General features: G+C 37.5%; 1 protein-coding gene across 5 annotated transcripts in view; it reads right to left on the reverse strand.

The window, feature by feature from the left end:
• DOCK4 (dedicator of cytokinesis 4) overlaps window positions 1-27,847 on the reverse strand; it is a 376,034-nt gene that overhangs the window by 47,402 nt on the left and 300,785 nt on the right. For 3 of the 5 annotated variants that reach the window (XM_075857082.1, XM_075857084.1, XM_075857086.1), the window contains 9 exons: window positions 22,477-22,625; window positions 15,675-15,760; window positions 9,518-9,544; window positions 8,351-8,446; window positions 6,698-6,758; window positions 5,508-5,601; window positions 4,614-4,762; window positions 1,258-1,344; window positions 218-322 (listed from right to left, as the gene is read on the reverse strand). In XM_075857082.1, coding sequence (XP_075713197.1) covers window positions 218-322; window positions 1,258-1,344; window positions 4,614-4,762; window positions 5,508-5,601; window positions 6,698-6,758; window positions 8,351-8,446; window positions 9,518-9,544; window positions 15,675-15,760; window positions 22,477-22,625 — 854 coding nt within the window. The remainder of the gene's footprint in view (window positions 1-217; window positions 323-1,257; window positions 1,345-4,613; window positions 4,763-5,507; window positions 5,602-6,697; window positions 6,759-8,350; window positions 8,447-9,517; window positions 9,545-15,674; window positions 15,761-22,476; window positions 22,626-27,847) is intronic. The other 2 variants (XM_075857083.1, XM_075857085.1) reach the window with 1 other exon arrangement.

Here is a 27,847-nt window from a genome sequence, read left to right on the forward strand (position 1 = left end):
AAACATATTTGCTCATTCTGATGCCATCAATAATGGAATAGAGTTTATGTAAAAAAAATAAAAAAATTAAAAAACACGTCCCTTTACTATTATCTGAAATGTAATTTTCTTGGTAAGAAAGGGTATAAGAACACTAATCTGTCCACACTAATACAATAATAGATACCATTTTTCCTGACTTCCTATATTAAATTGATCTATCGTTTGTAACACTTACTCTTAAAAAAAATGGAAATTTCTTCCCATAAAATCCAACCCGAAAGAACTCTGGCTCTAGCCGCTGTTGGTCCATTATTTTATCATAGAGCGATGCTTCCATCATCTGTAAAACAAAGAAAATATCTATTAAGTCCATCTCCACACGACACACATATCACATCAAAAGCGATCTCTATATGCCAAAGGGCTCATGCACACAAGGCCTGTATTGCATAGAGGCCATACGGAGAAGAACAGACTCCATGTTCTGACATAAAGGCTCCGTTTCGAGCCATATGTACAGGACTATTCTCGTCTAGAAAGAATGCTTCCATTGGATGGAACATGACAAAAAAGAATTCCATCAGAGTCTGTAAACCTCTGTGTGCCTCCATATGCAATATCTGCAACTACATGAGATTCTAATATATATTGTGGACTTGCCAACAAATGCGTAATGTTTATAGACACCTCTACAGGACAGCTGTATTAGATGATTTCCTGAGTGTTTAAAACATCAAAATATCTGGCAGTTGTGTGTAGCTGGCAGCGGATTGACATCTATGCACTGGAGTTTCCCTATCAGAAACCAATACATTATATTATTGTTGTGCCACCTGACGTTGTCAAGGTAAGAGACAATTTATTGCTAGGGTGGAGCTCCGTGGCGTCACAGGATTGCCGCAATGAAACCTCAATGTTTTCCTGGAAAGGCGATGCAAATTTGCAACTTTTTTTTATCCATAGGGAAACATTAAAGTTGCATTGTGATAATCCTGCACCTCGCCCTAGCCTTCGACTGAATTGGGGTGTTCCGATATGTAGCACTTGCCATGTATAGAGCATAACAGTTACACTGGAACACGTTACGCATGTACAATGTTAGAAATCTAGACGCGTCACAAGCACAGGTTAATAGTTTAATACAGCCAGAATAGAAAAACCAAAGACAAAGTATACACGTGTGGACGGAATGTCAGTGTACATGCATGTTGTTCCATGTTTCTTGCGATATACTAGAGTATTATCATTTCCAGGTGTAAAGGAAAATGTCATTACCCTCATTTTGCTGAGATTCCTATAGTCATAATAGTTTTCGTACTGCTCAGCAAGTTTCCTGCAAAGTATTATTCCATTCTCCCAACACTGGATAGGAAAAAAAACAATACAATGTGAGAAAAAGGGGAAGAAAACATAATTAGTTTAATATATATATATTTTTTGGGTCAATTCTATATTTAAATAGTTAAAATAAACCTTGTGTTTTATACCAGAAGGGGAATATAGAGATAAAACTTAAGGCATGCTGGAATACAATGAAGTATTTGATGCCAACTACTGACTCAACTAGGGTCAGCAGACAGGGAAAGAACACAAGAGGGAAACAAAAGTAATACACATTAGGGATGAGGGGAAAGAGTGGGGGCATAAGAAGAAACACATACAGCAGATTTGGCAAACTTTGTTAATCCAATCTTTAATAGAAGGGGGTGTCGATTGAAGTCAAAGGAATATAAATTTTAAACACGCTCAAACGATGTGTAATTTCGTGAGGAGGGTCAAAAATGTATAAGTGGCTACCAGAGCAAAAATAGAGATGGGCTTAATGAAATCAGATTGTTACACAATTCCTTGATGTAGTGCTAAGTTTGTTTCCAAAAGTTCTCAATCAATGGGCATCCCCAGAAGATATGGGAGAACGTTCCCTTGTTTCCCATATCACCATCACATTTTAGTTTGAGAACGTCTGATCCTAAATATGTTTACCAGTGTTTTATACCATCTAGTTAGTAGTTTAAAGGGATTTTCTTGAGTCTTAGGCCCCATGCACACGACCGTGCCCGCAATCACGGCCGGCCGCCGACTGACAGCCGCATTTTCGGGCCGTGCTCCCATACAAAGTATGGGAGCACAGCCCGCAAAATGCAAAAGAACGGACATGTTCCATAATTCCCGGAACATTTCCACGGCACGGACACCCTTCCGTAGTGCTACGGAAAGGTGTCCGCGTTCAATGAAAGTGAATGGGTCCGTTTTTGTGGTCCGCAAAAACTGAGGTTTTTTACGGTCGTGTGCATGGGGGCCTCAATGCATCTAGAATACCCATGTAGGCTAGCAAATCATGTTTCTGTCTTTGTAAATGGTGTTGTCCGATATACAAAAATGTTTCCCTAGCCAAAGGACAGGTAATAAATGTCTGGTCGGTGGGGGTCCATCCACTGGGACCCACACCGATCACGAGAACAAGTGTCCCCATGATTGCTATATGAATGGAGCGGTGGCCGAGCTTTCGCAATACCGCTGCATTCACGGTCTATGGGACTGTCGGAGATAGCCGAGTACAGAGCTCGGCTATCTCCAGCAGTCCCATAGAGGGTAGTTGGAGCAGTACTGTGCATGCTTAGCCACCGATCTATTCACATAGGGGACTCCGGAACCCTATTCTCATGATCTGTGGGGGTGCCAGACCACCAAAGCCACCAACCAGACATTTATCACCTATCAATTGGAGATGGAAAAACTCCTTTAAGCTCTTTTTCCCAATGTGGTAATGTGGGGTGGTCTATTTTGTGCAGCATATAGCATTGTATAGCGTTTTCAAAAATGTTTGAATAGGTTTTAAAAAGGATTTGTGGGACAGGTTGTGAAGCAGTAAGAAATAATGACCTGGAGTCATAACCTAAAATTTATCTCAGCTTCCTGGACGCCAGCAAGCATGGCCTGATGGACAAGTAGTGAAATATTGAGGATAACTGCAGTCATTCTTACATTTTTTGTTTTTCTGTGGAGTAAAAGATATTACGGATGACAAAGGAACCTTTACATTTTTTCAAAATCAATTTTCAATTGGTTTCTATATATATATATATCTAGCATATATGGCTAAAATGGTTTTGTTTTAAACATAAAAAAGGAATCCCACTACCATAAAAAAATCATCATGTTCAAATAATTTTTCCGCTAAATGGATACATTTGACATGTATGGACAAAGCTGGAAATAAATATATATTTATGTCTCTACAGATTACATTGTTTATTGCTAGGAAACGCATTGCTCATATGTGAATACCTTCAGAGCTGCCTACCTTGCCAGAACAGGCTCCAGAGGGAACGAGAATCACTGAGCTGGAGAACCCAATTCTAAATACTGGAAATAATTTCAAAGCATAAGGGAAACCTTGGCTTGCAGTTTGTGTACAACACAATACACTGAGCTAAGTTATAGGTTATATGTGGATAATATTATATATGGTAATATATTATATATAATATAGGTTTGTGGTTTTGCTGTTGGTTGGCAACTCATCTCTTTTTGCGGATTGTTGATCTGAAGGATACAATCAAGATGACAGCAGTGAAAACTAGACTTGCGCAGGCTACGTGCTGACCATACACATTAGATCAGAGGTCAGCAACGTTCAGCGCTCCAGCTGCTTGAAACTACAACTCCCAGTATGCACTGAGAAGCAAAGGCTTTAGTATTCCAGCCAAAGGCTGTCAGGGCATGCTGGGAATTGCAGTTTCACAACAGCTGGAGTGCCAAAGCTTGCTGACCTCTGCATTATATAAACGTCAGCCGAACCCAGGATCATCCCTCATTGGCAAAATATCGGGAAAAGAAGGGTTGGGCATGTTGAATTTTAACATGCCCAAATCTTTGTTCTTGCAGGATATAAGCCGCTGTCAGAGGTGCTTGGCTGCAGCTTATACGACTCTACCAATTGAAATAAACATGCACACTTGGCCGAGCATGCATGGCTATGTTGGAGACGGGTGAAATAGCACTTGACCAAATAAACATTTGGCCAAGAGCTATAGCATGTGTATGGCCAGCTTAAGAGGTTAGTGGAAGAATCTTCAGATGCCAGTTATCATTGAGATCTATAACCTGTTATCTTTGATAATGTGCAGCTTCCCAACTTTCTGGGGCTCCTAGCGATGGCTCTCACAAGGACTGTGCGCAAGGCAGGCATATGTATTGGGGATGTCGCTATGAGCAGCATTTACAGATACTGCTAATGATAGCATTGTTTTTTATGCATGCATGCAATAGTATTATAGTTTATCATTGGTATTTTTGTGCATTTACACTGGACATTTATCATTCCGATAATTCATCATTATGAAATGTAACACACACAAATCCATTGAAGCTCCGTGAATTTACATTGTAATATCGGTTTTATTATAGAGAAAAAAATAAGTTATTGATGGGCTCTACTTATTCTTGACTACAGCTACAAAATGTTTAGCATAATGTTCTGTGTTATTATAGAAGAATATATTATATACTACTGGGGAAAATCAATAGAAATGTAAAGCTTGATCATTATTTTGAAATCCTAAAAACAAAAAAAACAAAAACGCTGTGTATAAAACAAGAGGTAGGATTAAAGCAAGTAACTGACTTACTTTTCCTCGATCAAAATTCTGGATTATGGTCATATGAAGATACTCTTTCCGTTGCCACTCTGTCTGCATTGGGTAGCTGAGAAATTCTCTGAGCGGACGATCAGACCATTCCAGTAACTCATCATACAGGAGAAGGGTATAGGCAGCCTCTGCATGGAATACAATGTGAGAATTAAGAACTGAACTGTTTCAGATACCTAAATATATATTATACATACATACATAAATATATATACATATATAAATATATACACACACACATACATACACATATATAAATATATAATATCCAAAAAGATGTCTACCGCACCGCCCAGTAGTGTGTAGGTGCAGGTCCGCCTGGGTTAGGACCATAAGACCCAAAACAAGCAGATCCAAAAAAATCAATTAAATTTACAAACAGTCAGTAAAAATTGGGGACTTCTACCGGGTACCCACGATAAGATATTTCTTGTGCAGTTTATTAGGATTGTACTTATTTTACAGTTCACAGTCAGTGTTGCTAATATCTTCATTATCCAAGCTATAGACATAAATCTAAATACATATCTCATAGAAATTATTACTTTTAAGTACAATACACTTGCAAAAATATTTAGGCACTCTACTGAATGGGTTAATCTACACCCGTTTCTAGCAGGTGTACAGTATAAAAGCAAAACAAACATACAGCCCCATAGTCATAGACAAATATTAGCAGTAATGGGTCAAATTGAAGAGCTCAGTGACTTTCCCCATTCCGCTAGAATAGGGTTCCACCTGTCCATCAAGTACGTTTGTAATGAAAAATAGAATTAACACTTTAAGAGCCACAATGTCAGACTATTCTTGACCGAATAAGGTTGATCTGTCAAATAAGGCCAGGCTTAATAACTAAACATATTCCTTCATTACCTGTGAAATTTTGTGCTTTCATATGCAGATCATATAGTTTGTGAATATATCGTATATACATTTCTTCTTTGTTTAATTCTGTTTTATAAAAATTCTGTGGAGAAACAATAGTAAGTTATTCATATTGTAATAACTAATTGAAAGTCTCCTGTATATTTTGCACCCACACAGAGGTGAAAATATATTCTCAAATACGAACATTTATTGTATAAGCACAGCAAAATGCACATGGCTGATGAATAAGGACGCAGGAAGCGTCTGAAACGCGTAGGCTTCCTATATCTTTGAAACCTCTCCTTGCACCCCAGGACATCACTCTTCTTGATCCTGTTTTAACATGACCGAATAAACTTGGAACAAATTTCAGTTTTATCTACAGCAGCGCTGGATCCAACCTTCTTCTTTTTCCTACTGTTCATCTATCGTGTGCCGACACGAGGATCCGTGCGGGGCTATTTGTGCAAATCTACACATAAGGTGAGCTGGAGGCTTCGTCTCCCCCTTTTTTCACAGCAAAATGCCTTATAATTTTCCCCCTATTTTTTGCTGTAGCTAAACAACACACCAAGACATAATGGTAACATTTTCACTATTCATACAAAACTCGAAAATTAAGTTTAGTGCAGAAAGGCAATTTTGTGTACATTTATGTAATACATATAGATTAACCAATGAAAAGGAAAATACAGGACAGTTCGAATAATCTGAAATCTTCTATTAAATGGAAATATTCTGAAGTGTGTCTTTAAAGAATGCCCCCAAGATTAACGGTAAATGCCCCGTAATTGCTAAATAAAGCAAGCCATGCTCTGATGTCAAGCCCTGCTGTTGCTGCTATGACGGCTAGAACGGCATCTCATTATTTCAGACAAGTTCACATCTTCTCCTTTCTACGTCTTTCCCCAGAGTCTCGGTTGTAGAAGCATATTGTTTGCATATTAAACATCTTTAGCCTTTGAATAGTGCCCTCACTAGTAATTGCCTGGGTTATGAGGACAACCCAGATGAGCGGAGCTATTCTCTTACCTGCAAGAAATGCTAATTTCACATCATTACCCTCTGAATAGATTTGCTTTACTGCCACTGAGTTGGCTTTAATGGGAAATTAAATAACGTGTAGAACAGAATGTGAAACATCTCCATTTAGACACCAATGCAGGATGTGTCATAAAGCGCAATGAGACTCTTACCAATAGACTAACGGTGCACCCAATCTTCTTTCCATCTACTTCTCCCATCTTCATGCAGTCTCTAAAATAAAAGAAACATTTGGCAAATAGGCTTTATCACAATTGCTGGAAAAAGGACAAACACTGCTTTAAGAATAGATGGTATAAAGTAAATACTCTGTATTCACCGCATATTAACTGCATATTTATGTTTATTAAAGGGGCTCTAGGACTTTAACATACGAGGACTAAAAGTACTGAAACTCAGTAATATATATGTTCTAATAATTTGAGTTGAGATCTAGAGGATTCAAACTATTTCATAGCACGTCCATATTACAAAGTTATGGCACGTCTATATAACAGGACGTATATTACAAAGCTGGATACGTTTTAGTGCTTGCATGCAACTTGTTACAACCGGAAAGCACCTGTCGTTTATATGGAATACTCATTACTATATGTAGAAGAGGAACACATGCAAACATGCTATTGGTGAGGTGGAATTCTCTCAAAAAGTACAATAATCTTGATTATAACGTTTTGATGAAAAATGGAGCCATTAGTCAATTGTAGTGGTGGTCACCCTACCAATCCCCAAGTTTGCAGTGGAGTGGGGGCCACGAGCACATGTATGTGTGGTAATCCTTCATATAAATCTATGGCAGATACAGAAATTGCTGTGTAAGCATGCTCATCTGTTTCCGTATCACCTGTACACTTTTAAAGGAAGGTGGCTGCACATTGCACCCCTGTTTTTGTGAACATAAATGTTGTAGTGATAAAACATCTTTAAATATTGCTCATGATGCCCACACACAGAAAAGGGCCATAGTTTGGGCCTTAAATTTTTTTAGGGGTCTCAGGGTTGGCACCAAAGGGAAACAAGTTGCTCCTGGGCCGCCATTTGCAAATCACTGGTCTATACAATATATTCAATATGTAAACAAAATAGAATATAGGAAAATAAGTATGGAAAAAAACGAGCTTCTTAAGGCCCTTTTACATCGGCCATTTATTGGGCAAACGAGTGTTCACAGAACGCTCGTTCCTGATAATTTCCCTGTGTAAACAGGGAAACGATCAGCCGATTAACGAGCAAACTCTCGTTCATTGGCTGATCGTATCGTTCCTGCAGCAGAAAAGATTATCGTTGTCCGTAGCACATCTTCCTGTGTAAACAGGGAGACGTCCTGCTGACATGACAGAAATGCATGGGGACGAGCGATCGTAGTAACATAGCTGTCCTTGTGACAGGAGCAAACGACCGCCGATCAACGAACTTGAGTCTCGTTGATTGGTGATCGTTTTTACGGCCCATGTCGGGCCGTGTAGGCGGACCCCAAGTTAAAATGTTCACTGCAGATTAACCTTTGCGTTTATTGTTGTTTAACTTTAATGAGGACTAAAAGTATGAAAACTTTGTAATTTTGCGATCTAGAGGATCATGGCTTCTGGCTCACACGGTTTCATGAATATGATTATATAAGAGCCCATGTGGACAACCACCACACAAAAAAAAGCCCTCACGACAAGCCACAGTGTATGCACCTGGTGCTAGCAAGCCGATTAGCTGCTAGATTATAAATTTTATGGGTTTTCCTTGACTGTAATAGCGATGACTTTAAATAATGAAATAATTTTCTTTGAAATACATTTTAATCTTTCCCTTACCTGTAGTCCAGTAACCGCTCCATGAGTCTGGTCACAGTGGCGATTAAAGATACTCCACTTTCTCTCCATGTTTCCCGCTCAATTTTCTTTAATAAGCTGTAAAAATAATATTTTGTGGTTACAGAAGTTTTACCCCTTGTTTGAATATTCTACATAGACCTCTTTTGTCTCAAACCACAAAGCAATCGCACAAGAATATATTAGTGCTGCTAATATTTGCTGTTTCTAATGCAAGTGAAATCATATTAAAATAGATTGATAAGTCTAAGCTGATGAATCTCTTGTGAGAAGGGGACATTGCTGATATAGTAGACTATGGCAACAAACAAGCAAACATTTCCTATAGTAAATATCGGCATAATTCTACAAACTCCGCCATTGTGCTGCTTGCGTAATTTGGAAATATGTGATCTAGAAATTGCATGTGGTTGCCATAATGAAGTTATTTTCCAAAGTTTGTGGGAAAATCTTCAGGGTACATTTGAAATGTAAATACTGGTTAACACCGGACTATTATCAATGTTTTATTTCTGGTGCAAAGTTCGGGCACCATCAATATATTATGATTAAACCAATCCAATGTTATATTGTTTTCAAAGCTAATTTTAGAGTGTTTCACACACTCTTTTTTTTCTTTATGCTTCTAGGGGTTTTCCTAAAATTAACATTTTAGAAGGAAATACAAAGACACTGGTCAAAGTTCTGCAGCTGGGACCCACAGTGATGCTGAGGGTGAATGTGTCACATTCCTCATTTTACTGAGAACATGACCGCGCATGGGTAGTCACCTCTAAACTGAGATCAATAGGAGCTAGGGAAGTTGAAGAGAGATAAGAGCAATCAAAAGGTTTCTGTAAGCGATATCTACACTAAATAGGAGACATTCAGGCCCCAGCTTTTAGACCCCTATCTTGAAGATTCTTATGACTAGAGTAATTGACATTTTACATGAGTTGAGAACATGATGGTTTATAAATACATGACAACCAGACCGTCAAATAACAAGCCAAGCTAAACGACAGACAATATTGGCCTAGCTTAGTTTAAATGACCCAGTACATAAGATTTCAAATTATAATAAGATAGCCCGCTTTTGGCTAACACTTCAATACAAGGCTGTTTGTAAAGTACTGAATATAGTTTGTTTACCCGGTGAAAATATCTTACCTAGGATAAGGCCCAAACAAAGGAATTCTAATCCAGGAAGCATTGATAAAAATAATTTTCAGATTATCCACAAATATTAAACAAGCCATGTGTTAGATATTAAGAGAACTATACGTCTTGAAATATTTAACCAGAAAACAAAGGCAAAAATGTTTTTTTATACCATGAACATGCTTAATAGGTACAGTGAAATTCCTAGAATCCGGCATGTAATAACCAATAAGGAAATTCCCATGAATTTGTGTTCACATTTTAGCTTGGCGCTGTTTACCTGAAGGTTCTCAATCCTTTATATATTTTTTATGACCATCAGGTAATTCTTTGATGATCTGATATCAATCAAGTCCGTTCGATGCCGGACAAAAGGCTGAATTCTACTGTGTGTATTCAAACGAACACATCAATTATAACTTTTCCATTAACTGTATTTACAAATGGCTCATTTAATTTGTTGACTATGATGACTATATATACCAACCTTTTATTTATTGAAGAGTTATGTAATGACATCTCTGATAGTGGTAACCACCACTTTCATAACACATAGATTGTAAGCTCTTGGGAGCAGGGTCCTCACTCCTCTTGTTTGAATTGTAAATTAGTTTGGTTAATATGTAATGTCTGGTTTTGTCTGTACAATGTACCCCCTGAGCTGTAAAGTGCTGCGGAATATGTTGGCGCTATTTAAATACAAATTATTATTATTATTATTATAACGCAAGCAAACCGACATTGGATGAAAAAGCTAAAGCACAGCAGTACATCCTGCCTATAAAGTGTACAGTATCTACAGCTCCAATTACATAAATAATTATAGTATATCCTCTATAGTCCATTCTATATCTCCACAGACTTTAAATACACTGATCAATAAATATTAATTCCAGATATGCTCTACATTGCCTTCCAGCTAGCTGAACTTGGAGCAACTTGATCAATATTTTATCTAATGAAACGTGCCTCAGTTCTCATAATGGACTCCAGATTTCTAGCTTTTCATCGTGAACAAAAATAAACAAAATTAATATTATGTATATGAATTTTTATAATGCAGTATTATAGAAAGAAAACCAGTAAATCCATGTTCAAACACTCAGGATATGATGAGGATTTAGGCGCAAACTCCGCTCCTTAATCCGCATCAAATAGGCTGAATTCCGCATCCAATGCAATGGGTATTTTCTAAACCATTCACGTGCAGTGGGAAAAAAAATCTATGCAGAATAATGCGTCAGTCTCAGATTTCTGCAACGGAGTCTTTTAAATCCACTGAGGATTTGCCTATTGTAAATCCTGAACATTGCCTTATAGCAAGAGAATTGTTAGCGCACTAGAGTTAAAACTAGAGAAAAACCTGACTATTATGGTGGGGCTGTAAATGCTGCTATATCTCTGTACACGTGTCATACTCCCAGGTGTCCCTAAAACCGAGATGTGGAGAGTTGTTTGGAAGGGGCCTTTTAATGCTTTACCTCTCCCTGTGCCTGTCTGAGAAGTGGAGAAAAAAAGCTTGTCACCTATGATTATCTTTCTCTGTCTAAGAAAATAGTAGCAGGGTAATAAACAGAAAAAATCCATTTATGACTTATTAACCCTGCAGAGTCACCATTTTGCTCCATGTGACAGACAGATACTTCTTTAGTGTGGTGTTCAGTTAAACAGTCATGGTTCTACTTCCATTAGTGAAAAAGGCTTCTGATTCTTAAAAGATCCCTTTTGATGGATCAAAACAGAAAGTATAATAGATTCTAGCGGGTCTTAATGAATGCCATAGACTTTACTGGAAAAAAAAACAGGTGTCCTTTTTTTTTTTTTTTTCAAGCTAAAATTTTAAAAAGCAATGTTCACACAAAAAGCACAAATAAAAAATGAAGGGATCCATCAACCATGTAAGAGAGGGTGGAGCAATAAAAATGTATAAAAAAAATTGGGGGTTACAAATAGGGACACTTTACAGCGCTTAATGGTGAGCTATTTGGGCGTAAAAAAGATTTGCTATTTTATCACTCAATTTGTTAATGGCATGGGAATTTTTAAAAATTCATAGATAAGGGAAGAGTTTGAACATAAAAATAAAGACTTAATATAATTTATAGATAAGGAACGCTATAACTGCACAATGTGCACTAGAGGGGTTTAGAGTGGAATCTTCTGAATTTTGTGACAGTAAATCTAACAAAATGGAAAAATGGCAAGTCTATATAATGCCTTGATAAAACACAATGTAGAAGAATTATGGGTGAATAGATATAGAAAATGGTAGCGATAGCTCAAGACAGATGGCATAAGGTACTCTACAACACCCTTGGTTTCTTGTTCTTATTACTTTATATATTTTATTTCTCTTACACACTTTAATTGTCAAACTAAGTTGGATTGCTTATACTGTAGTAAAATGTACTAATCTTTTGTACCTTCGTACATGTTATTTTATATTGAAAACGCAATAAAAACGACTGAAACAGTAAAGTAACTTCACAGCGGTATATGTGGCTTACTACACCCGTTAAGAACTTAATGCACTTTGGAAATAAAAAGGAAGAAAAATTCCTGAGATCTAACAACACAGGCGCAGACATGATTCACATGTTTTGGAGGTGCTCAAAGCTTAGGGGGGGGGTATTAAATCTGCATTGCAAGACATGTCTCAATTACAAATTTCTATGGATATAAGTTTATGTATATTAGGTGAAAACTGGGCTTTTTCAGGTTCCAGGGCGGATAAGAATTTTTTATTAAAGCCTTTTTTCTCGTTCGGCAGAATTTTTTTTGTAACATGAAAAAAAAGAGCTAGACTGTTTGGTTCAGTATGGGCCCAACTCATGAAGCTATATGTGGAAAAATATATTGTATGTGATTATATTGTTATAACACTGGATTTTGCCACCCAGGACCCATGCATTTGCAGGTCCCTTGAGCCAAATCCCCACCCCTTTTTGTGCTAACATCTGTTCTCACCACCCAGTAGCAAGGGTAATAGAACCAACTGGCGTTAGGCCTCTCATAGGCAGACAACCCTGTATACAAACATGAGCAGACATCATTACATATTAGACATTGGCTATATGTTTTTACTTAACAATAAATAAAAATCTTAACAGTTTAGTGTGTACTTTTGGTGTTATTTATTGATTTTGCCTTTATCTTTCTATGTGAACAGTACAGTAGAAAAGGCACCAATAAGTGAAAATAAATAAGATGATACAACTTTTTAAAAATCTATACATGAAGTGTTACAGAGACAATACTTAGATACTGGTTGTATTTTCTTTATTTTCTACTGCCATATGTTAAATATGCAAACTAAAACGTCACTAAAAGTTTTGTTTCTGTAATGATAGAAGTCAATGAAATCATATACAAAAAAAAAACAGATAACAATAAAAATGATAAATAGGATTACAATGTGAAAAAATTATTTTAGGTAGATTGGGACAGAACAGAGAGGGGGCGTTTTGTTGGAGAAACACTAAAGCTTGACCATTTCTAGATTGAGAGGTCTTACAATAAATACAAGTCCTGAATATTTTGTGTAAATTAAAGGGCTATTCATGTAAAAAGACGAGTTTGTCATTATCTTTTCAGCAACTGAATATGCTTAGCCAATCGTTCACCAACGGAATATGGTCGATAGGTAATGCTCTTGCTAATGTCTAGGTGCCAGATACCATAGGACACCTTCAGAGGCCTTGTAGAGTCCATACCTTGACGGGTCAGAGCTGTTTGACTGCACTGTTTGGCTGAATGGTGTAGGAACTTCTCACAAGTGTGTAACATAGTTTCCTCTCTATTAAAACTGTACTACCCTTCAGGAATTATAATGTAACCACAATGATCCAGATGTATCTCGAACAACCAGAACACAAGAACCAAAACACTTCTTAACTCATAAGTACGAGTAAAAAGGACAAAATCTAGAACATATAGAAAAAATATTGCATGTGTTTTTGATATATATTCTCTATACTTTGTAGATGATAAATTATTATGTATTAACGTCCCCTATACACCTAGAACATCTGCTGTATAGAGATTCGTCCCCATGGTAGTCAATGCAGTTGTAACCTACCTGTGCTACTCTTCTCTACAAAAAACATTTATTATAAGTACATCTGATGGTTTACTTACAGTTTATCTATGGAAAGTAACACCAACAATTATTACAGTTACAAATATTTATGTTTTAACTGCTATAAAAGAATAGAGAAACACTAACATTTAGCAGTCAGGATTAAACAGGGTTTTACCACAGTAAGGGTATGTGCACCGACCTCTTTTCAGACGTAATGGAGGCGTTTTACGCCTGAAAAGACGGCTCCAATACGTCGGCAAACATCTGTGCAGACGAACTGTCATTTTACGCGTCGCTGTCAAAATACGGCACGTAAAATGACGGCTCGTCAAAAGAAGTGCAGGACACTTCTTGGGACGTTTTTGGAGCAGTTTTCTCATAGACTCCAATGAAAATAGCTCCAAAAACGGCCGTAAAAAATACTGCGAAATCACCGCGAAAAACGCGAGTTGCTAAAAAAACGTCTGAAAATCAGGAGCTGTTTTCCCTTGAAAACACCTCCGTATTTTCAGACGTATTTTGTTAATCATGTGAACATACCCTGACTGGTATATCAGTACATCCTGAATAAGGGTGCAGTCACTCGCGGCAGAAATTTCTGCAACTGAAGAAGATCAGCTCCATTCATCTGAATGGAACTCGCAGAAATCCATGCACCGGTTGCAAAAACAACCCCATTCAGATGAATAGAACTTATGTTCAGTTGCAGAAAATTCTGCAAGAAAATCTTCTGCGTGTGACTACACTCTCATGCTGCATTATAATACTTTCACATAAACCGGTCACTCAAATAACACAAATGCATGCCAAGGGGAGTGAACATTGTATAACAGAAAAACCCAGAGAATGCTTCTGATGTTATTCTCAGGTTCAAATAACGTTCCCTGTAAATAACTCAGCCATTGATGCCTATGTCTGCTACCCATATTAAAATGTACAGGACTAAGTGATCAACTAGTGTTGCCAACTTACTACAAAGACAAGATCTGTTTCTACTGTACTACAATTTGGCACAGGTGGCAGCTGCACTAAATTTGCCACTGCCAATGGCTGCCTACATAACAAAAATATATTTTTTTCCGAAATAGACATCAAAGGGTGCACTAGTTCAGTCATGACACCGATAAGGGATTTAACCTGGAGCAGCCTCTCATATTGTTACAATTTAGCATATAAAAATATGTAAACAAATAAGAAACCTACATTACATTTTCACATGGTTGCGATATCATATCCTCTGTGCTGTACTGGAAACAATGTCTACAGTAATACATGAATTCTAAAACCAGGTCACTCAAATAAGGTAGTAAAGTTTAATGCTGTTGGGTCAAATATTAAAGATATTTTATAAAACATAGATTAAGCCCTAAGTGTTTGGTATAATATATATATCATATCTACATTACAGTTCACCCATAGCAGGTACATAAACACAAGCAGGTACCTATACAGAAATAGCAGAAGATATATCCGTCCATATGCTTACACAAACACTTCTGTGGCAACAGGAAAAGCAATATTGTTTTTGAATTATAATATCCATATATATATATATATCTATAAATATATATATCTATCTATAAATATATATATCTCTATATATATATATATATATATATATCTCTCTATATATATAGATATATATCTCTCTATATATATATAGATATATATCTCTCTATATATATATAGATATATATCTCTATATATCTCTATATATATATATATATATAGATATATATCTCTATATATATATATATATATATATATATATATATATGCACACACACGCAGCACTGACAGTACTAAAAACAACAAATCATTAGTAACACACAAGCTTCACTGATGACAAACAACATTTTTCTTGGCTATTTAACCAACACATTTAATATAGCATCTGTCAGTTACCTTATTATTTTTTATACCTTCCCTAGAACTCACCACCCACACAGTCATCCAGTAGCTCCCTCTCTTTCATTAATGAACTACTACTGTACCCAGCAGATGGTAAAAATGTTAAAGTCCTAAATACTCTAGTCACAAATCCATAGATGGTATTGACATGTGTATGTATCATATATTACTTACATACTGTTGAAGAGCTCCCGGTATGTTTCGTCACCTCTTCCTTCAGACATTAGGCTATCCAGTTTATCAATTAGCTTTGCTTCAACCTCAAAGACAAACATAAAAGGTTCTTTGTTTTACTGTGCCAGTATTCCTTCAGGGCTTAGTGCACGCTGTGTGCTCTGTTAATCAAAATTCAGCATCGAGTTGTCATAGGTCATATTGTCACCCGTGATAAGCGGTCACCATTCCACGAGAACGTTCTCAGTACGAATTGTCATGGAGCAATGTGACTTTACACTACAAGCTGAGTAGCATGAACTGATGCTGATGCTAAGGCAGCTAGCTATATATGGATTCTAACAAAAAGGAGTGCAGCTAACACTAGATCGCCTTTCCCTGCGGGGCTTCATCTCATGCAATGTACATTCCAGCACATTCATATTGCCTTATTTTGCTAATAAGTGATGCCCTTTGTGACCTTATTTTAGACAACATATCACATGGCCTTAAAATACATTTACTTTAAAGGGGTTTTCCCCTCCCTAAAAATTGATAGCCTATCCTCAGTATAGATCATCAATAGCTGATCGCTGAGGGTCCGACTCCCGGGACCCCAGCCAATCAGCTATTGATGGCCTATCAGGAGGATAGGTCATCAATTTTTAGGGGCTGGAAATCTCCTTTAATGTTGGAACTTGCACTAGTTATATACATATAATTTCCTTTCAAATAACAAGTGCAAGCATAATGAAAGTTTACCTGCAGTTGCATAGAACATTTGCAGGCAAACAGAGATAAGTCAACAATGTCTTCCCTTAAGCTTTTGTTATGGTTCTTCAACACAGAATACAGAAAACATATGGTCCGGACCAGCTGCAGAGCAAAACTCTAAATTCAGGCAGCTTCTTCCATTGGGTATCAGAATCCATGGACCGTATTAGGGGCCATACTTCGAGTCAATATGGAGTGTGACTTATCTAGGAAACGGATGTGGGAACTTTGAACTTTACACTGCAGCTGGGCTAAACCAATATTGCTATGTTTTAAAGAAACTGAGTGCGGCATCTTCACACATCCTATCACAGACAAAGGCCTCATTCACAATTCTGTATTTGATCAGTATTTTGCATCTGGGTTTTTTTTAAGCCCAAATCAGGAGTGAATGCAAAAAGAGAAGTACAAATGTTTCCAGTACATTTTTTCTGTTTGTAGGCTCTACTCGTGGTTTAGAGTTGAAAAAATTGATGCAAAATATTGATAAAATACAGAAGTGTGAATGAGGCCTTACTCCAAATGGTAATTTCTGCTTAATGCAAAATGTTTAAGAATCTACCAGTACATTTCATATTATATAAAATCATGTGACAATAACTTTGACTAAATCAGTGCTATAAAATAACAGTAAATATCTTGACCATAAGATATAAGCAACACGTATTTCTTAAAGAGTTTGTTTTTCAAACCTTTTTAAAACTATATTCTAATAAAATATTTAATATATTAAAATGCCATAGAATGGTGTTAGATGCTTCAGAATTCACACATCCCAAAGGGTGGCTTAAAAAGTTTTTTCTTTTCCTGGTATTTTTTCACGGCAATAAAATGTTGTGGCAAGATGTTAGCTGGGAGTCCATATAGAATCAATTACAAACATTGCGGTTTCTGGTGGCGTTTTTTCCTCTCTTGTTGTGCGTTTTTTGGGTCAGTGGCGTTTTCGCAACAGGGCTGGCTTTGGCTTTTTATCAAGAATTTAGTGTCATTTTTCTCCCATAGACCTCCAGAGGTTTGTTTTTTTTGCCTCTTTAAAATAACTCAAGTGTTAATGTGTGTTGTGTTTTCTCATGACGTTTTTCAGAGGAATGTTTGCATTACATGATCCTTGAATAACATGATTAGCAATGTGAAAAACTTCACCCAAAAGAAAGCAGGTAGTAAAACACACTATTAGTACTTGAGTTTTTCTCAATGCGGTTTTTGGGCACAAAAAAGCCACACAAAAAGTGTGTGTGAAGGAAGCCTAAAACTGTATTAAAGAGGATCTGTCACTAGTTTAGTAATGCCCTATCTTCTAGCTAATTTAATAGGCGCTGTCACACTGATAACGCTAGTGAAAATTGTGTCCCAAAAAGTTTATTATTTTAAAAGTTATGCGTTTTTTTCTAAATATGCAAATTAGGCTATATTAGACAAGTGGGCGTCAACACCAGCGATTCTCCAGAGGTGGAGCTGCCTCACAGTCTCTGACGCTGTCCTATCAGCATGAAGCTGCTTCACACAGTGTGAGAGACTGAGGCTGGAAGGAAGGGGGATCACTTCAAATAGCCATATCTCCAGCTGCGGATGACCTAGAACAGCGGTTCTGGTGGCATATGAAAGATGAGATTCTAATCTTTCATATGACATCAGGATAGCAATTGTGAAACAACCGCAGGTATCACCAGTTGAATACACAGTCAGGAATGGAAGCTATATGCTCACACTGTGTTGCTGGGCAAGGAAGGGGGGAGAAGCTGTATGACGATTGGACAGCATCATACAGAAAACATTACACCACCCAGAGTGAAAAGAAAGAGTAACCTCCTATTTGGCAACTTGAGCCAAATTAGCATATTTAGAAAACTGCACACAACTTTGCAAATAATAAATGTTTTTGAAAAAAAAATATGACACTGTAGTTATCAGCATCATAGTGCCTATTAGATTAGTTAGGAGATAGGGAAGTAATAAACTAGTGACCCATCCTCTTTAAGCATTATTTAATGGGTGAGAGACATTTTAAGCATATAGATGCAATGACACGACAGGTATTTAAAAAGAAAAAAAAATAGAAAAATACACAAAAAACACTCCACAGGCACTGCACTATTACAAACTGTAAATGAATGCACTAGGTCACAAAAGGTTGAGGTTACATGGTCATTTTGCCAATCTTTAAAGAGGATTTTCACCCAATATGCAAATGTGGCCATACTCTAGTAAATCAGAACAGTAGCCAAAGTTTGGGAATTATTTTTATTTTACTTACGGAGATTTTACCGATTTGTCAAAGCAGTTATTTTGCAAAAGTGACAACAAGAAGAGCAGCCATGTTGGTGTCATCTCAGCCTATTCTATTAATAATCAACAGACAGTTTTCCATTCAGTTTCTGAGAAAATAATTTAAAAGTAACAAACAATATGGCTGTACTATTGTCACTTTTACTAAAATAGCTGATACAACTAAACAAAAATCAAACTTATTTCTAATATATGAACATTTTTACGATTTGGGTGGAAATCCTCTTTGACGGCTTTGTTTTACAAATATTACATTATACTGATGCCTGCTTAAATATTTTTTGGGTGAGAGGCTACCACTAAAAAGTTTATTGGCAAAGCAGTCTGTCTAGAACTGAATTGCATCAATTTATACCGAAGTACAACCAGTTTGACGTCCACAAATCTAGGATTTAATTCTATATGGTATTATAATACTATTGCCCAGGGGCATAGCTATACGGTGACCAGGCGAGTTAAGAGGCAGCAGTTGCCCTTGTGCTTTAGGGAGCCCAAAATCCCCTCTGCCACTTAAAAAGACACCGATATTATAAATGGCAAATGGTAGGTAGAAGCCCTGTTACAAATTTTGCATTACAGTCCAGGAAATAAAAAAAATTGCCTCTGCTACACTTACATTACCAGAGCAATTGCTCTGATGTTATGTCATATGATTCTCCTCCATGTAAAAACCCTTTTAGATGGTCCAATGATCGGGCAAACGAGCTCTCGTACAAACATCCATCGCTAGTTTAACGGCTAATCACATCTTTTATGTGGCCCAAAATGGTTGCCTGTTGGCAACTTATCTCCCCATGTCAATTGGGAACGTGTTGCCAACAAAATGCAAATGTATGGGAATGAACGATCGTGTTAACATTCGTTCAGCCCCATAAATTATGAACAACGCTCCATGTAAATGGAGTTAAACGAGCACCGATCGATGTGCTATTTTGCCAATCGGCATCGGTTACCGGCCAGGAATCCACGTTAAATCCAGGAAATATCTTGATTCTCACAAATAATTTAGGGCAGGGCTTCTCCATCTTTTTCAACTAGGGCCTCACCAGCGAGGACATATTGATATCTGGGCCTCCCCAATGGTCGTAGTAAATGCGAAAATATTTTAAAATTACCTTATTATCTTCCTGAACCAAGCAGAACATACAAATAAGTACAAAAGGAGTCAGTTATGTAGCTAACCCAGAAAAGAAGACCGTGAAGCTTGTGATCACTCAAAACAGCCTCAGCAGCGGTACATCACCAACAACTGGAGGATGCCTTTACCAGTGAGGCCAACCTGGCAGTTTGAGAAGCACTGCTTTAGAAAAATGCTAAAAGTTCCTTACATTCTTAGTTTATCACTTTTGTCATGCAATGATTTTAGACATTCACTCTGAGTAAAAATTGTAAACAAATATACGTATTGCACATTTATACTTCTCATGCATTTATTCATGGAAAAGACAAACTATGAGAATAAATCTAAAAATAAATAAATAAATAAAAAAGTAATACTTGGGATCCATATGCAGCTCCTTAAAATGTTAATGATTTAACAATTAAGGAGGCATAACCTGAATGTGCAAATACCACTTATTTTTAACGTGCAGAGTTACTTCCTTTGCAGACTCGAAGCTTTTGCTCCTATAACTATCGAGTAAAGGATATCAGTACAAGGGTTAACAGCATTGCTCCAGCATAGAAATCAAAGTCATTTATTTTGTGTGCGTTAAACAATGTTTCAAATCGATGTTCCTATGGAGCAGCATGATGGTGGGTGTAAAGAAATGGTTTCAGACAGCAGGAGAAAAATCGAGTGGGAGCTGCAAAAGTACTTGGAACACTTAGAAAACCTCTGAGCTGGAAAATAGGAAAACGTACTGGAGTGTCAAAATTGTTTGCCCTAAATGAATACAGGCTACTTTTGATCCAAAATTATATCTCTTGTTCAATAAAATGTTTGAAACTGATACTAGTAAGGTATACAAGTCTCTGACCACTAAAATACCATTACAGTCTAACAAGCAAAATAACACAAAGAAAATCTATAAAACATACTGAATTGTTCACTAATAATGGTTAAAGTGATACTCCAAACAAAGCTGAAAATACAGCTATTGTCCAAAATGGAGGCACCCGCGCCGCACGGTTACCCGCTGATCGGAAGCTCGAATGCGGTCTTCTGGAAGGCCACTCCTGCAGCCTGCCTATACGCTTAAGACCCAGACAGTGTTTATCATGACCTGCCCTGGAATCTGCATAGAGAATGTCTCTCCACACGCATACAGAAGCATTCTGCCAAAAGACACCTGTGGATCCCTAAATCAGCGACCATGTAAGTGAGGAATTGAGGCTGTGATTGGCACCCCCACTCTGTATTTTTAGCTTTTCCCCAGAGTATCACTTTAAAGTTAACCTCCAGCTATAAAACTTAAATGGTTATAGTGCAGAAGTATGCAATATTTTTGTAGATGATTGTATTACAATATATTGCTGTTAAACCACGGAATGGACCGGCCATGGTTATGTCGATAGTTAGTTGGCTGCATGAAACATTTGGTGGCTGTGATTTCTGACAAAAGGAGTGCTACAAAGTATTAACAGACAGGATACCTGCACTTTAGCACCTAAATAATAATAAGGTTTATTCCCTGCAAAGGGTATTGTAACCTCAATGAACATGTTATTTGACAAGGCGTGCCAAAAGATTTGCATAAAACTGTATGTGTGTGTGTATATATATATATATATATATATATATATATATATATATATCTATTTTCATATATATCCATAAAATATATATATATATATATATATATATATATATATATATACATACAGTAGATACACACACACTCACACACACACTAATATTTACAGATGAGTCAAATACAAAAGAATACTTGAATAAACACCTTCCAAAGGTCTGTGGGACCCTCAATCTGTGTTCTGCAGTGTCTAAGAACTTTTCTATGTAAAACTAGATAATAAAGAATAAACTTTTCTAGCATGGTTTCTTGAGAGAATCCAGAGGTTAGGCTAGCCAGTTGGTTATCTAGCTCTTCATGTCCTGCTGAGGCCAGTCCTGAACAGTCTTTACAGGAGGGGAATCTAATAGGCCTACCATGCACAGGGGCCTAGTACCACCGAAACCTTTGTGGCTCAGTAGCTTTTCCATTGATGCTGTTAAAGGGAACCTGTCAGCAGTTTTGAGTCTTCAAAACTGCTGAATAGAGTGATATAGGTGAAGTGGAGTGCATTGTAAACATACCTTTTATCTTGGTTATAAAAGTTTGATGACCGAAAAAACGACGTTTGATTCACCCGATGCTATGGTCACAAGTGCCACTCTCTGCTCTGAGTGATGGCTCTCGAAGCCAATCAGAAGACCGCTGGAGCCGTTACTCTAGAGGCAGCGCAGCACACAGTGCAGGAGCACTTGTAAATTAAGTGCCCACCTTAGTCACCCTTGTTATCGCGGCCCCGGGGAAATTTAACATTTTCAAGGTCATGCTACTTACATGACCAAGACAAAAGGTATGTTTACAATGCCCTCCACCTCCCCTATATCGCTTTGTCAACTATTTTGAGGCCTCAAAAGGGCTGCAGATACCCTTTAATGAATTATATATATTCTAGGATTCCCTCCTATTTACCACAAATTGTACATTGGCCTGTTGTGTTTGAAAGGTCTAGAAAATGGCATTGCAGAATAACCTTTGTAATGAAATTACTATTATAGGTGTAATAAGTCTTATTTACTAAATAGATCAAGTACCTGTTTAAAGTTGCCACTTCTTCTTTGCTCCCAATCCATCATGTCATGAAAAATAGGGATCATTACATTCCGCAAGTCAGGTTGGGGTATCAATGTTACCTCTAAAAATGGACCAATTAAGGCTGGGATAAAATGCAATTTGTGTTCACCTGTAAAAGAACGGGTTTAATTCACTGGAGAAAATGAACAGCTAGAATTTTTAGTACTACCATAAAAAGAAGGAAAAGACAATCTCATTTGTATATGAGGTTAAACTGAGGTTATATTCTTCTCATACCATACAGTAAATTATTGCAGTCATTCTTAGACCAAGTTCACACTTGCCATTTTCCGGTGTTGTTTTTATTTTATTTTTTGCACAAGAAAAAGAACAAACGCTTGATGTAACATCAATGTAAATGGAATTGTCTGTGTGGTTGTAATGTGGCTTCAAAGTAACAGAAACATATTGATTTTGTAAACAGGAGAAAATTATAATAACATAGGAAGCAAAATGTAAGGCCTCATGCACACGACCCTAGCCGTGTGCACGGCCGTGATTTTCGGGTCGGCCGGCTGCGGACTGTCAGCCGCAGGCCGCTCGCAAATTGCGGGATATGCACATGGCCGCCGCCTTTGTATTCAATCCCGCAAAAACTACGGTCGTGTGCATGGCCCCATAGAAATGAATGGGGCCGCAATTCTCCCGTGGATTTTCGGGGGAATTGCGGCCGCAAAAACACGTTCGTGTGAATGGGGCCTAAGAGAGAATGGATCTCTTCCGCTAATTCCAAGATCCAATTTAGATGTACCACCATAAATCAAATCAAATACAAAAATAAGGAATTCATGTTTTATATCTGAATCCATCTAGCAATGACAGCAGCTGAAGGTTTTAGGTTTTATACTGCTTATTCCGGTTTCTTTATCTTAACGCAAAGAAATGATTTTATGATTCATTTCTGATTTATATGTTCATATCTCTGACGTTCGATATGTGGGTATCACCACAACAGCCGTGGTACTATCCCCTAATATATCCACATTCATGACCTACACTTACAATTCCAGCATCTCAACTTGCATTAGTTTGCCCCGGCCTGACATCCGTAGCCACGACTTAGCGTTTTGTCCCTATGGGTACATGCAAGAGAGGTCCACTACCGAGCCTCCGGACGTCAGTTTGGCTCGGTAAGTATTTATAAAATCAGTATCTAAGTTATTTATGTACACTTTATATTCACCAGTCCCCCCGCCCAGGGCCCTTCTACGATTGTGTTTACAGCAATAAACATACAGAGCTTCTTATTGTACTGACACAGTATGCGATCCTCTTTTAAACATCACGCTAGTTCCACAAGATTGCTTTTAATACTTATGTATCTGCAATGTATTAATGGTTTAACCAACATATTTGTTAAATGTGTCTGACATATTGATGCAGTATTGTATCCTTACGGCATTTGCTGTAAAGTTTTATTTTTTTGTGGGACTCAACTATGTTTCGATTGACTTATACCCAAGCCACATATGACGTCATCATAACCATTGTTTTTGGCACTTTATTTTTTAAATGATTGCTGTATTATCTGTTGTATGATTTGGTCTGACGAAGATGCCTGTCCAGCGTTGAAATGCGTTACCATTAATACCTAAAAATGTACATGTATCTTGTTTCTGATGAGCAGTAGCGCTATTGGACTTTCCATTTTTCCAATATTATCCATTGATATAGCGTATTGTCCTGTAAACTCACCGGCTGGAATGTAGCTGCAAACTGATACCTACCATGAGTGCCCTACCAGAGTTGTGCCTGTATTTTGCACAACTCAACAAGGTGAGAGTACTTCTTATCTCCTTTATTGTCACTTTTCACTATAACAAGGTTTTCTACACCATGAGGTGCTGTTTTTTTTTTGGCTTTTCCACTGATCCCAATGATGTTTGGGAAATCCCTAATCTTTTTTTTTTTTTTTTATAGTGAATTTAACAATGTTGCCTGTTCTGGATTTGTTTTAATTTTTTAATGACAAATTAAATAAAAAAGGAATGATCTCCCTAGTAAGATCTGCACATATACGGGTCTGGCCATTCCATTCTCAATGAAGCACTGGGAAAGCTCTGGATATTCCACAATATTAATTGTATGCACACTGCCCACAGACTAGAGGAAAATCCTGCTCTCCTATCTCTATCACATATATAGAAACAGCAGAAGCATGGAGGGCATTACACAACACTAATGGGCAGTGTACATTACTTAACATAAGTCTCACAGGACAGGTTACTGGCTAGGTGATACTGACATAGAGTTAACCACCTCCACAAGTTCAGAAAAGAGTACAAGAATAGAGACTCCAAGAATATCATATATTAGACACGGAGAAAAAGGAGTCAAACACTATAAATATTACAAAAATATAAATTTTATTATACTCATAAAAACTACGGAGGATCTAAATACAAACTTTGTATATGGACCACATTCATGGTAACAGTAGCACTACACTGGTTACAAAACCTTAAGTCCTTATATTCATGATGCAAAATATATCATGTTAAGGGATAGGCATTGCCGCAGCTAAAGATACACACATATTAGCCACAAAGAACATGTTACATATCCAATTTACTGAGTAAATAACCACTCTAAAGATTCATAGGGGTAGATGATCAGTATGTGACAAAGGTATAATCATGGACACAGGGGGTGTAGCCCAGAGGAAGTTATAAGAAGGTCAGTAACTTAATGGACTAGTGTGTACAGAATGTCCATTAAAAAAGTTGAAAAAGAAAGATGAATTGTCAAAGACAATGTCTTACCCATAAATATAAGGTGTAGTCAAGTGGCCCAAATAGTGAGGTAGCGCCCAACACGCGTTTCGCCAGGGGTGCAAATAATGTGTTGATGCCCAGTTTAAGTAGTGGACAGGAGTGATCAGATGGGGTACTTACGACGAATAAGGAAACTAGTCAGGCGGTGCATGCGCGCGATTTTGCTGGGAGCGCGAAAGCACCACCATCGGTTGTCATGACTCTACTGCACATGCACAGCTAACAGGATGCGTCACTCGGGGGATGAAGCAGAGCGCTCCTACTGATGACCGGTGAACGGAGCCAGCGCCTCACATCACTGCTCATGCACAACCCCAGTACAAATCCATAACGTAAGTACATCATGGAGATGATACGTGGAATACAGGTAATGATCAATGTAAAGTTATATGAAACGGCCATATCTAGAACTATTACAGTACGTCTATAGCAACAGTGGTCAGTGAAAACAAAATACATAGAAGCGAAGTGATTCTGCTGTGAAAAACACATATAAGGTGAAAAAAGTTTGAAAATACATATAAGCAACGTGACTAAATATGCTTCTCACAGTGGTGAAAATAAAAACAAATGAATATAGAAATTTTACAATATAATAACAAACATATGTTAATGTGTGACAGTACCATATAGAACATTTACCATCATTATGAAAAGTGATTAAGGCGAAAAATAAAAATCGCAAGAAAAATTTGGTTTCTGCTGAACAGATCCGCCTCATTCTGAGGAATTGAGAACCAATCCAGGGAATTAGAGGAAAGATTCCAGGAGAGGGGGTATAGTCGTAGGTGCATCAAACAGGAATATAGACGTGCAAAAACCACTGAACGTAAACATCTACTACATCCCTTAGGAGTTAAGAACAAAGAAGGATAAGAACACTATTCGATTTATTTCAACATTTAACAATCAATGGCAATCTATGCGGTCCATATTGAAAAAACATTGGTCTATTCTACAAATGGAATCGACCTTAGTGACTACTTTACCAGAAAACACACAAATGAAAGCTAGGTGGAGTAAAAACCTCAAAGATATACTAGTAAGGAGTCACTATGTACCCAAACAAATAAGCCCCTTTTCAACAAGGGGCCCAATCCATGGCTGCTACCCATGTGGTGACTGTGCGGCATGTGCAAATATAATACGGGCTACCTCCTTTGAATCTGTGAGTGATGGACGAAACTTTAAGATCTTGCAGTACGTATCGTGCAATACCACCCATGTGATTTACTATGCAACATGTGGTTGCACTAAAGTATATGTGGGCCTAACATCGAGACAATTGAGAATCCGAGAACACGTGAGGGACATCACTGCTGTGAAAGAGATCAAGGACTTAACTTTATTGAAAACCCAAAGGCCTTCAATGCTTGGGAGATAGACAGAGTACACTGTGGTGTCAGAGGACGAGATGCGAAGACTCTATTGGCCCAAAAGGACCGTAGGTGGATAACGATCCTTGGTACTATGACCCCGTTGGGTCTTAATGAAAAACTGAGTTTTGCTACTTTCCTGTAAATTTTCTCTGCTTTTTTTAATTTGTCGTTGTTAATTAGTATGTATTCACTACTTTAATTTTTTATTAATGCCCTGTTTTTGTTTATGCTCAGATTTGGACTTTAGATATCATGACCTTCTGATCTTTTTGGTGTATATGACATTATGCCACTATTGTGGACTTCTGGACATCTTGTGAACAAAACATCTAATGAACCTAAAAAAAAACTCTAGTTCCCCCAGACATCATAAAGTGAAATATATTGATTGATACAGTGGATTGTTAGTTATTTATGTGATGTAACTGACTGTGACTATATATATTTCCCATTTCCGATTTAGTCTATGAATGTGTCATCATGGTCTTAACATTTTTCTTTTCATTGTTTTTTGTTTCCTGTGCTTTTATGCACCGTAAGGGCTGATTCACACGAGTGTGTGGGTTTTGCACGCGCAAAAATGGTGCCATTTTGCGCGTGCAAAAGGTACATAACAGCTCCGTGTGTCAGCAGCGTATGATGCGTGGCTGCGTGATATTCGCACAGCCGCCATCATTATGACACTCTGTTTGTAGGTTTGTAAACAGAAAAGCACGTGGTGCTTTTCTGTTTACATTCATAGTTTTTACTGCTGTTGCGCGAATCCCAAGCGTCACACGGAAGTGCTTCCATGTGGTGCGCGTGATTTTCACACACCCTTTGACTTCAATGGGTGCGTGATGTGCGAAAAACGCACAAATATATGACATGTCGTGAGTTTTAGACAGCGGACGCACGCTGCGTGAAACTCACGGACTGTCTGAACGGCCCCATTGACTAACACGCGCATTGCACGGACGTATATCACGTTCGTCTGAATAAGCCCTAACACAGTTTTTTTATTTTTGTTGCAATTTATTTTTCGCCTTATTCACTTCACAAATTTCTATATTCATTTGTTTTTATTTTCACCACTGTGAGAAGCATATTTAGTCACGTTGCTTATATGTATTTTCATACTTTTTTCACCTTATATGTGTTTTTCACAGCAGAATCACTTTGCTTCTATATATTTTGTT

Source organism: Rhinoderma darwinii, chromosome 3 (genome assembly GCF_050947455.1).
Source record: "Rhinoderma darwinii isolate aRhiDar2 chromosome 3, aRhiDar2.hap1, whole genome shotgun sequence".
Classification (NCBI taxonomy): domain Eukaryota; kingdom Metazoa; phylum Chordata; class Amphibia; order Anura; family Rhinodermatidae; genus Rhinoderma; species Rhinoderma darwinii.